At 49.2% G+C, this 12,840-nt stretch overlaps 1 protein-coding gene and 1 long non-coding RNA gene across 2 annotated transcripts in view; both read left to right on the forward strand.

Moving 5' to 3' along the window:
• The window catches only part of f2 (coagulation factor II (thrombin)), a 203,030-nt gene that overhangs the window by 169,031 nt on the left and 21,159 nt on the right, over positions 1-12,840 (forward strand). The window contains exon 13 of the mRNA XM_086007573.1: positions 8,764-8,834. Coding sequence (XP_085863699.1) covers positions 8,764-8,834 — 71 coding nt within the window. The remainder of the gene's footprint in view (positions 1-8,763; positions 8,835-12,840) is intronic.
• On the forward strand, positions 5,884-8,762 carry LOC147106593 (uncharacterized). The gene is made up of 2 exons (XR_015080956.1): positions 5,884-7,250; positions 7,299-8,762. It is a non-coding gene; the product is annotated as an uncharacterized LOC147106593 (long non-coding RNA).

The following is a 12,840-nucleotide window of genomic DNA, read 5'->3' on the forward strand; positions in this document are numbered from 1 at the left end:
CACTGAGAGGGCACCAGTGCCCACACAGACCCACAGGTTACCTGTATATACACTGAGTGAGCACCAGTGCCCACACAGACCCACAGGTTACCTGTATATACACTGAGAGAGCACCAGTGCCCACACAGACACACAGGTTTACTGTATATACACTGAGAGGACACCAGTGCCCACACACACCCACAGGTTAACTGTATATACACTGAGAGGGCACCAGTGCCCACACAGACCCACAGGTTACGTGTATATACACTGAGAGAGCACCAGTGCCCACACAGACCCACAGGTTACCTGTATATACACTGAGTGAGCACCAGTGCCACACACAGACCCACAGGTTACCTGTATATACACTGAGAGAGCACCAGTGCCCACACAGACCCACAGGTTTCCTGTATTTACACGGAGTGAGGATCAGTGCCCACACAGACCCACAGGTTACCTGTATATACACTGAGAGGGCACCAGTGCACACACACACCCACAGGTTAACTATATATACACTGAGAGGGCACCAGTGCCCACACAGACCCACAGGTTAACTGTATTTACAATGAGTCAGCATCAGTGCCCACACAGACCCACAGGTTACCTGTATATACACTGAGAGGGCACCAGTGCCCACACAGTCCCACACGTTACCTGTATATACGCTGAGAGAGCACCAGTGCCCACACAGACCCACAGATTACCTGTATATACACTGAGAGCACCAGTGCCCACACAGACACAAAGGTTACCTGTATATACACTGAGAGGGCACCAGTGCTCACACAGTCCCACAGGCTACCTGTATATACACTGAGAGAGCACCAGTGCCCACACAGACCCACAGGTTACCTGTATATACACTGAGTGAGCACCAGTGCCCACACAGACCCGGGGTTACCTGTATATAAACTGAGTGAGCACCAATGCCCACACAGACCCACAGGTTACCTGTATATACACTGAGAGGGCACCAGTGCCCACACAGATCCACAGGTTAACTGTATATACACTGAGAGGCACCAGTGCCCACACAGAAACAGAGGTTACCTGTATATACACTGAGAGAGCACCAATGGTCACACAGACCCACAGGTTACCTGTATATACACTGAGAGAGCACCAGTGCCCACACAGACCCACAAGTTACCTGTATATACATTGAGTGAGCACCAGTGCCCACACACACACACAGGTTACCTGTATATACACTGAAAGGGCACCAGAGCAACACAGACCCACAGGTTACCTGTATATACACTGAGAGCACCAGTGCCCACACAGACCCACAGGTTACCTGTATATACACTGAGAGAGCACCAGCGCCCACACAGACCCACAGGTTACCTGTATATTCACTGAGAGGGCACCAGTATTCACACAGACCCACAGGTTAACTGTATATACACTGAGATGGCACCAGTGCCCACACAGACACACAGGTTACCTGTATATACACTGAGAGGGCACCAGTGCCCACACAGACCCACAGGATACCTGTATATACACTGAGAGAGCACCAGTGCCCACACAGACACACAGGTTACCTGTATATACACTGAGTGAGCACCAGTGCCCACACAGACCAACTGGTTACCTGTATATACACTGAGAGGGCACCAGTGCCCACACAGACCCACAGGTTAACTGTATATACACTGAGAGGTCACCAGTGCCCACAAAGACCCACAGGTTACCTGTATATACACTGAGTGAGCACCGGTGCCCACACAGACCCACAGGTTACCTGCATATACACTGAAAGGGCACCAGTGCCCACACAGACCCACAGGTTACTTGTCTATGCACTGAGAACACCAGTGCCCACACAGGCCCTCAGGTTACCTGTATATACACTGAGAGGGCACCAGTGCCCACACAGACCCACAGGTTACCTGTATATACACTGAGAGGGCACCAGTGCCCACACAGACCCGCAGGTTAACTTTATATACACTGAGAGGGCACCAGTGCCCACACAGACCCACAGGTTACCTGTATATACAGTATGAGAGCACCAGTGCCCACACAGACCCACAGGTTACCTGTATATACACTGAGAGAGCACCAGTGGTCACACAGACCCACAGGTTACCTGTATATACACTGAGAGCACCAGTGCCCACACAGACCCACAAGTTACCTGTATATACACTGAGTGAGCACCACTGCCCACACAGACCCACAGGTTAGCGGTATATACACTGAAAGGGCACCAGTGCCCACACAGACCCACAGGTTAACTGTTTATACACTGAGAGCACCAGTGCCCACACAGACCCACAGGTTACCTGTATGTACGCTGAGAGGGCACCAGCGCCCACACAGACCCACAGGTTACCTGTGTATAAACTGAGAGGGCACCAGTGCCCACACAGACCCACAGGTTAACTGTTTATACACTGAGAGCACCAGTGCCCACACAGACCCACAGGTTAGCTTTATGTACACTGAGAGGGCACCAGCGCCCACACAGACCCACAGGTTACCTGTATATAAATTGAGAGGGCACCAGTGCCCACACAGACCCACAGGTTAACTGTATATACACTGAGAGGGCACCAGTGCCCACACAGACCCACAGGTTACCTGTATATACACTGAGTGAGCACCAGTGCCCACACAGACCCACAGGTTACCTGTATATACACTGAGAGAGCACCAGTGCCCACACAGACACACAGGTTTACTGTATATACACTGAGAGGACACCAGTGCCCACACACACCCACAGGTTAACTGTATATACACTGAGAGGGCACCAGTGCCCACACAGACCCACAGGTTACGTGTATATACACTGAGAGAGCACCAGTGCCCACACAGACCCACAGGTTACCTGTATATACACTGAGTGAGCACCAGTGCCACACACAGACCCACAGGTTACCTGTATATACACTGAGAGAGCACCAGTGCCCACACAGACCCACAGGTTACCTGTATATACACTGAGAGAGCACCAGTGCCCACACAGACCCAAAAGTTAACTGTATATACAGTGAGAGGGCCCCAGTGCCCACACCCACCCACAGGTTTCCTGTATATACACTGAGAGAGCACCAGTGCCCACACAGACACACAGGTTACCTGTATTTACACTGAGTGAGGATCAGTGCCCACACAGACCCACAGGTTACCTGTATATACACTGAGAGGGCACCAGTGCACACACACACCCACAGGTTAACTATATATACACTGAGAGGGCACCAGTGCCCACACAGACCCACAGGTTACCTGTATTTACAATGAGTCAGCATCAGTGCCCACACAGACCCACAGGTCACCTGTATATACACTGAGAGGGCACCAGTGCCCACACAGTCCCACACGTTACCTGTATATATGCTGAGAGAGCACCAGTGCCCACACAGACCCACAGGTTACCTGTATAAAGACTGAGAGCACCAGTGCCCACACAGACACAAAGGTTACCTGTATATACACTGAGAGGGCACCAGTGCTCACACAGTCCCACAGGCTACCTGTATATACACTGAGAGAGCACCAGTGCCCACACAGACCCACAGGTTACCTGTATATACACTGAGTGAGCACCAGTGCCCACACAGACCCGGGGTTACCTGTATATACACTGAGTGAGCACCAATGCCCACACAGACCCACAGGTTACCTGTATATACACTGAGAGGGCACCAGTGCCCACACAGATCCACAGGTTAACTGTATATACACTGAGAGGCACCAGTGCCCACACAGAAACAGAGGTTACCTGTATATACACTGAGAGAGCACCAATGGTCACACAGACCCACAGGTTACCTGTATATACACTGAGAGAGCACCAGTGCCCACACAGACCCACAAGTTACCTGTATATACATTGAGTGAGCACCAGTGCCCACACACACACACAGGTTACCTGTATATACACTGAAAGGGCACCAGAGCAACACAGACCCACAGGTTACCTGTATATACACTGAGAGCACCAGTGCCCACACAGACCCACAGGTTACCTGTATATACACTGAGAGAGCACCAGCGCCCACACAGACCCACAGGTTACCTGTATATTCACTGAGAGGGCACCAGTATTCACACAGACCCACAGGTTAACTGTATATACACTGAGATGGCACCAGTGCCCACACAGACACACAGGTTACCTGTATATACACTGAGAGGGCACCAGTGCCCACACAGACCCACAGGATACCTGTATATACACTGAGAGAGCACCAGTGCCCACACAGACACACAGGTTACCTGTATATACACTGAGTGAGCACCAGTGCCCACACAGACCAACTGGTTACCTGTATATACACTGAGAGGGCACCAGTGCCCACACAGACCCACAGGTTAACTGTATATACACTGAGAGGTCACCAGTGCCCACAAAGACCCACAGGTTACCTGTATATACACTGAGTGAGCACCGGTGCCCACACAGACCCACAGGTTACCTGCATATACACTGAAAGGGCACCAGTGCCCACACAGACCCACAGGTTACTTGTCTATGCACTGAGAACACCAGTGCCCACACAGGCCCTCAGGTTACCTGTATATACACTGAGAGGGCACCAGTGCCCACACAGACCCACAGGTTACCTGTATATACACTGAGAGGGCACCAGTGCCCACACAGACCCACAGGTTAACTGTATATACACTGAGAGGGCACCAGTGCCCACACAGACCCACAGGTTACCTGTATATACAGTATGAGAGCACCAGTGCCCACACAGACCCACAGGTTACCTGTATATACACTGAGAGAGCACCAGTGGTCACACAGACCCACAGGTTACCTGTATATACACTGAGAGCACCAGTGCCCACACAGACCCACAAGTTACCTGTATATACACTGAGTGAGCACCACTGCCCACACAGACCCACAGGTTACCTGTATATACACTGAAAGGGCACCAGTGCCCACACAGACCCACAGGTTAACTGTTTATACACTGAGAGCACCAGTGCCCACACAGACCCACAGGTTACCTGTATGTATGCTGAGAGGGCACCAGCGCCCACACAGACCCACAGGTTACCTGTATATAAACTGAGAGGGCACCAGTGCCCACACAGACCCACAGGTTAACTGTATATACACAGAGAGCACCAGTGCCCACACAGACCCACAGGTTACCTGTATATACACTGAGTGAGCACCAGTGCCCACACAGACCCACAGGTTACCTGTATATACACTGAGAGAGCACCAGTGCCCACACAGACACACAGGTTTACTGTATATACACTGAGAGGACACCAGTGCCCACACACACCCACAGGTTAACTGTATATACACTGAGAGGGCACCAGTGCCCACACAGACACACAGGTTACCTGTATTTACACTGAGTGAGCATCAGTGCCCAAACAGACCCACAGGTTACCTGTATATACACTGAGAGGGCACCAGTGCCCACACAGACCCACAAGTTACCTGTATATACACTGAGTGAGCACCAGTGCCCACACAGACCCACAGGTTACCTGTATATACACTGAAAGGGCACCAGTGCCCACACAGACCCACAGGTTACCTGTATATACACTGAGAGCACCAGTGCCCACACAGACCCACAGGTTACCTGTATATACACTGAGAGGGCACCAGCGCCCACACAGACACACAGGTTACATTTATACACACTAAGAGGGCACCAGTGCCCACAGAGACCCACAGGTTAACTGTATATACACTGAGAGGGCACCAGTGCCCACACAGACCCACAGGTTACCTGTATATACACTGAGTGAGCACCAGTGCCCACACAGACCCACAGGTTACCTGTATATGCACTGAGAGGGCACCAGTATCCACACAGACCCACAGGTTAACTGTATATACACTGAGAGGGCACCAGTGCCCACACAGACCCACAGGTTACGTGTATATACACTGAGAGAGCACCAGTGCCCACACAGACCCACAGGTTACCTGTATATATACTGAGTGAGCACCAGTGCCCACACAGACCCACAGGTTACCTGTATATACACTGAGAGAGCACCAGTGCCCACACAGACCCACAGGTTAACTGTATATACAGTGAGAGGGCCCCAGTGCCCACACACACCCACAGGTTACCTGTATATACACTGAGAGGGCACCAGTGCCCACACCGACCCACAGGTTACCTGTATATACACTGAGAGAGCACCAGTGCCCACACAGACCCACAGGTTACCTGTATAGACACTGAGAGAGCACCAGTGCCCACACAGACCCACAGGTTACCTGTATATACAGTGAGAGGGCACCAGTGCCCACACAGACCCACAGGTTACCTGTATATACACTGAGAGCACCAGTGCCCACACAGACCCACAGGTTACCTGTATGTACACTGAGTCAGCACCAGTGCCCACACAGACCCACAGGTTACCTGTATATACACTGTGAGGGCACCAGTGCCCACACAGACCCACAGGTTACCTGTATATACACTGAGAGATCACCAGTGCCCACACAGACCCACAGGTTACCTGTATATATACTGAGAGCACCAGTGCCCACACAGACCCACAGGTTACCTGTATATACACTGAAAGGGCACCAGTGCCCACACAGACCCACAGGTTAACTGTTTATACACTGAGAGCACCAGTGCCCACACAGACCCACAGGTTAACTGTATATACACTGAGAGGGCACCAGTGCCCACACAGACCCACAGGTTACCTGTATATACACTGAGTGAGCACCAGTGCCCACACAGACCCACAGGTTACCTGTATTTACACTGAGAGAGCACCAGTGCCCACACAGACCCACAGGTTACCTGTATATACAGTGAGTCAGCACCAATACCCACACACACCCACAGATTGCCTGTATATACACTGAGTCAGCACCAGTGCCCACACAGACCCACAGGTTACCTGTATATACACTGAGAGAGCACCAGTGCCCACACAGACCCACAGGTTACCTGTATATAGACTGAGTCAGCACCAGTGCCCACACAGACCCACAGGTTACCTGTATATACACTGAGAGGGCACCAGTGCCCACACAGACCCACAGGTTACCTGTATATACACTGAGAGGGCACCAGTGCCCACACAGACCCACAGATTTCCTGTATATACACTGAGAGGGCACCAGTGCCCACACAGACCCACAGGTTACCTTTATATACACTGAGTCGGCACCAGTGCCCACACAGACCCACAGGTTACCTGTATATACACTGAGAGAGCACCAGTGCCCACACAGACCCACAGGTTACCTGTATATACACTGAGTAAGCACCAGTGCCCATGCAGACCCACAGGTTACCTGTATATACTCTGAGAGCACCAGTGCCCACACAGACCCACAGGTTACCTGTATATACACTGAGACAGCCCCAGTGCCCCACACAGAAGGTCTAATCCTTATGAATATATTGCAAACCTAAACTGAACCAAATTTAGTTGATTTGGCTTTGAATCCGTTCTCAGCATTCGTTTTGAGAAGGGCAGCGGGAGCTTAATAACAAGGACTGCTTGCAGGGAAGTTAATCGATTCTATCAGGGAAGAGTAATTCCGATTTATTTGCTCTTGGGATAGGGGTGTTGCTGGCACGGCTGCATTTATTGCTCATTCCTAGTTGCCCCAAGAAGGTGCCGGTGGGCTTTCTCCTTGAACTGCTGCTGTTCCCATGATGATGGTGCTTCCCATGATGAGGTTATGCAGGTAAACCTAGGATAGTGACCCTACAACTATAAAGGAATGAGTATGTGTCCAATTCAGGCTAGTGTAAGACTTGGAAGGGAGCTTGAAAATAATGGTATTCCCATGGATTTGCTGCTCTGGTCTTTCTTGGTGGTTGAGGTTGCGGGAGGTGTTGTTGAAGTAACCAAGGGGAGTTGCTGTAGCTCATCTTGTACATTGTACGTACTGCAGCCATGGTGCGGCCGTGGCGGAGAGTGGATATTGTGATAAGTGAAATGCTCCCTCCCATAGAGGGAAGGAAAATGGCAGACAAGTCCGTCATGTTTCAGTGGCTGGCTTTAGAGTAGTATTAACAAAGAGCGGCTCCACAGTTTCAGCCTGGGCCTGCGACCTGGCAGTGCCACTATCTCTCACTGGCCATATCTACTTCCAGTCACTCCTCCTAATCCTGAGCTCAGCTAATGAGTACATTTTTTTTTGGAAGAGGGAGTGGTGGTTAAACAAATTAAGAATGATTTTTTTGGAATAAACACAAAGCAACATAAATATTACACACATATAATTCCTTAACCCCCCTCCTCTCCTCCCCCCAAAATAGGTAAACATTATGTAAGATAGTGGTAAAAAATATATTCATTCCTACAACGGAAATTATTGTTATTAATGCATTCTCAGAGGAAGTACTGAAAATGGGAGGAGTGAAGGTGGGCAATGAAGAAGGGAGGAGTTAAGAGGGGGACTGAAGAAGGGGGAGTGAAGAAGGAAGACGTGAAGAAGAGAAGAGTGAAGAAGGGAGGAGTGATGCTGCTGACTTTCCAACTGAAATGTAAATATCATTGCCCCTCTCGCATTAACAAAAAATACTTTCTTTTGGAGGCAGTATGAGGGATTGGGATCAGTGTGTCCTTTCCATTCACTTTGATACCATGTGTTTAGAGGTGGGTGTGACTAGCGTAGCGATTGAGATGGGTGCAGTGAGCCAGGAACACACAGCTCAGGAAGGTGTTGTGGTGAACAGAATGTGCGATACATTTGTGCTGTTTCAAACGGGAGCATGGCCTGTGTACTTTAATCACCACACCATTAAGCCTGTTTTTTATATTGTAATATGTATTTCTTGTCTGCGGTAGGTTACAGTGCGGATGCCAAGAAGCGTGGAGATGCCTGTGAGGGTGACAGTGGGGGTCCTTTCGTAATGAAGGTTATTCTTTTACATTTTTCTAATTTCTTCATGTTTTACAAGCACGATGTAACCTGATGTGTTGGAAGCATTCCAGGTAACTAAAAAGGGTGAACAACAGTGCTGTGAATGATCTTACTTTGTCCTGTCACTCATGCCCTGCCTGGAAGGGATCTATTCACATCTGTCTCAGACTCTCTGTCTCACTCCACCACTCCATGCACAGATTGACAATCCCTAGCATAATCTTCCGTAATTTCACTTTTTTTCTTTTTTGTGTGCCGTTTAGTCGAAGATCCTTGCCGATTATTACTTTGAGTTTCTGAGGCAATCCCACTGATATGACATTTTTTGATAAGGAATACTTCTAATCCTCATCCCATTACGGCACAGGCCAGGAAGTGCCTTATTGCTAAATCTGGGTATCCGTTCCCAGTGTGCAGCCAGTATCGTTTGTAGCCAGCAATCCATTAGCACATCCCCCGACAGCAAAATATCACAGCTTCTCAGATCAGAATATAAGTGGAGCAGCTGGCTAACCTATCCCTTACCTTCACTCCCTAGGGTTGAAGTTACCCTTTACCTTCACTCCCTAAGGTTGACATTACCCTTTACCTTCACTCCCTAGGGTTGATGTTACGCTTTCCTTCATTCCCTAGGGTTGACGGTACCCTTTACCTTCACTCCCTAGGGTTGACGTTACCCTTTACCTTTACTCCCTGGGGTTGACGTTACCCTTTCCTTCATTCCCTAGGGTTGACGTTACCCTTTACCTTCACTCCCTGGGGTTGATGTTACCCTTTCCTTCATTCCCTAGGGTTGACGTTACCCTTTACCTTCACTCCCTAGGGTTGACGTTACCCTTTACCTTCACTCCCTGGGGTTGACGTTACCCTTTCCTTCATTCCCTAGGGTTGACGTTACCCTTTAGCTTCACTCCCTACGGTTGATGTTACCCTTTAGCTTCACTCCCAAGGTTTGACTTTATCCTTTACCTTCACGCCCGAGGGTTGACGTTACCCGTTGCATTCACTCCCTAGGGTTGACGTTACCCTTTACCTTCAATCCCTAGGGTTGACGTTACCCTTTCCTTCACTCCCTAGGGGTTGCGTTACCCTTTACCTTCACTCCCAAGGATTGACGTTACCTTTACCTGCAATCCCTAGGGTTGATGTTACCCTTTACCTTCACTCCCTAGTTTTGACGTTACCCTTTCCTTCACTCCTTAGGGTTGACGTTACCCTTTACCTTCACTCGCTAGGGTTGACGTTACCCTTTACCTTCACTCCCTAGTTTTGACGTTACCCTTTACCTTCACTCCCTAGGGTTGATGATACTCATTCCCTAGGGTTGACATTACCATTTACCTTCACACCCTAGGGCTGATGTTACCCTTTAGCTACACTCCCTAGTGTTGACGTTATACTTTAGTTCCCTCCCTAGGGTTGATGTTACCCTTTACCTTCACTTACTAGGGCTGACGTTAGCCTTTACCTTCACTCCCTAGGGTTGACGTTACCCTTTACCTTCACTCCCTAGGGTTGACGTTACCTTTTACCTTCATTCACTAGCGTTAACATTACACTTTCCTTCACTCCCTAGGGTTGATGTTGCCCTTTACCTTGACTCCCTAGGGTTGACGTTACCCTTTACCTTCACTCCCAAGGGTTGAGGTTACCCTTTACCTTCACTCCCTAGGTTTGACATTTCCCTTTACCTTCACTTCCAAAGGTTGATGTTTCCCTTTCCTTTATTCCCTAGGGTGAAGTTTCCCTTTCCTTCATTCCCTAGGTTTGACATTACACTTTCCTTCACTCCCTAGGGTTGAGGTTAACCTTCACCTTCACTCCCTAGGGTTGATGTTACCCTTTACCTTCACTCCCTAGGGTTGACGTTACCCTTTACCTTCACTCCCAAGGGTTGACGGTTCACTTTCCTTCATTTGCTAGTGTTGACGTTACCCTTTCCTTCACTCCCTAGAGTTGACGTTACCGTTTACCTTCACTCCCTGGGGTTGACGTTACCCTTTCCTTCATTCCCTAGGGTTGACGTTACCCTTTCCTTCACTCCCTAGGGTTGACGTTACCCTTTCCTTCACTCCCTAGGGTTGACGTTACCCTTTAGCTTCACTCCCTCGGTTGCAGTTAACCTTTACCTAAACTCCCTAGGGTTGACGTTACCCTTTACCTTCACTCACTAGGGTTGGTGTTACCCTTTACCATCACTCCCTAGGATTGATGTTACCCTTTACCTTCACTCCCTAGGGTTGATGTTACCCTTTCCTTCACTCCCTAGGGTTGACGTTACCCTGTACGTTCCCTCCCTAGGGTTAGTGTTACCCTTTACCTTCACTCACTAGGGTTGACGTTACCATTTACCTTCACTCCCTAGGGTTACTGTTACCCTTTACCTTCACTCCCTAGGGTTGACGTTACCCTTTAGCTTCACTCCCTCGGTTGCAGTTAACCTTTACCTAAACTCCCTAGGGTTGACGTTACCCTTTACCTTCACTCACTAGGGTTGGTGTTACCCTTTACCATCACTCCCTAGGATTGACGTTACCCTTTACCTTCACTCCCTAGGGTTGATGTTACCCTTTCCTACATTCCCTAGGGTTGACGTTACCCTGTACGTTCCCTCCCTAGGGTTAGTGTTACCCTTTACCTTCACTCACTAGGGTTGACGTTACCATTTACCTTCACTCCCTAGGGTTACTGTTACCTTTAACCTTCACTCCCTAGGGTTGACGTTACCATTCAACTTCACTCCCAAGGGTTGGCGGTTCCCTTTCCTTCATTCGCTAGAGTTGACATTACCCTTTCCTTCACTCCCTAGAGTTGATATTACCCTGTACCTTCACTCCCTAGGGTTGACATTAACCTTTATGTTCACTCCCAAGGGTTGACGGTTCCCTTTCCTTCATTCGCTGGTGTTGACGTTACCCTTTCCTTCACTCCCTAGTGTCGACGTCACCCATTATCTTCATTCCCTAAGGTTGACGTTGCCCTTTACCTTCACTCCCTAGTGTTGACGTTACAATTTCCTTCACTCCCTATGGTTGACATTACCCTTTCCTTCATTCCCCAGGGTTGACGTTACCCTTTAACTTCACTCCCTAGCGTTGACAGTACCCTTTACCTTCATTCCCTAGGGCTGACGTTACCCATTACCTTCATTCCCTAGGGTTGAGGTTTCCCTTTACCTTCACTCCCTAGGGTTGACATTACCCTTTACCTTCACTCCCTAGTGTTAACGTTACCCTTTCCTTCAATTCCTAGGGTTGGCGTTACCCTTTCATTCACTCCCTAGTGTTGACGTTAGCCTTTACATTCACTCCCTAGAGTTGAAGTTACCCTGTACCTTCACTCCCTTGGGTTGACGGTACCCTTTACCTTCATTCCCTAGGGTTGACGTTAAACTATACCTTCAATCCCAAGGGTTGACGTTTCCCTTTCCTTCATTCGCTAGTGTTGACGTTACCCTTTCCTTCACTCCCTAGAGTTGACATTACCCTGTAACTTCACTCCCTAGGGTTGACATTACTCTTTACCTTCACTCCCTCGGGTTGACATTACCCTTTCCTTCATCCCCTAGGGTTGACGTTACCCTTTACCTTCACTCCCTTGGGTTGACATTACCTTTTCCTTCATTCCCTAGGGTTGACGTTACCCTTTACCTTCACTCCCTTGGGTTGACGGTACCCTTTACCTTCATTCCCTAGGGTTAACGTTACCCTTTACCTTCACTACCTAAGGTTGAGGTTATCCTTTACCTTCATTCCCTAGGGTTGACGTTACCCTTTACCTTCACTCCCAAGGATTGACATTACCTTTACCTGCAATCCCTAGGGTTGATGTTACTCTTTACCTTCACTCCCTAGTTTTGACGTTACCTTTTCCTTCACTCCTTAGGGTTGACGTTACCCTTTACCTTCACTCGCTAGGGTTGACGTTACCCTTTACCTTCACTCCCTAGTTTTGACGTTACCCTTTACCTTCACTCCCTAGGGTTGATGATACTCATTCCC

The sequence above is a fragment of the Somniosus microcephalus genome, chromosome 15 (genome assembly GCF_052327205.1).
Source record: "Somniosus microcephalus isolate GS21.2 chromosome 15, FLI_Smic_1.0, whole genome shotgun sequence".
In the NCBI taxonomy this organism is placed as follows: Eukaryota; Metazoa; Chordata; class Chondrichthyes; order Squaliformes; family Somniosidae; genus Somniosus; species Somniosus microcephalus.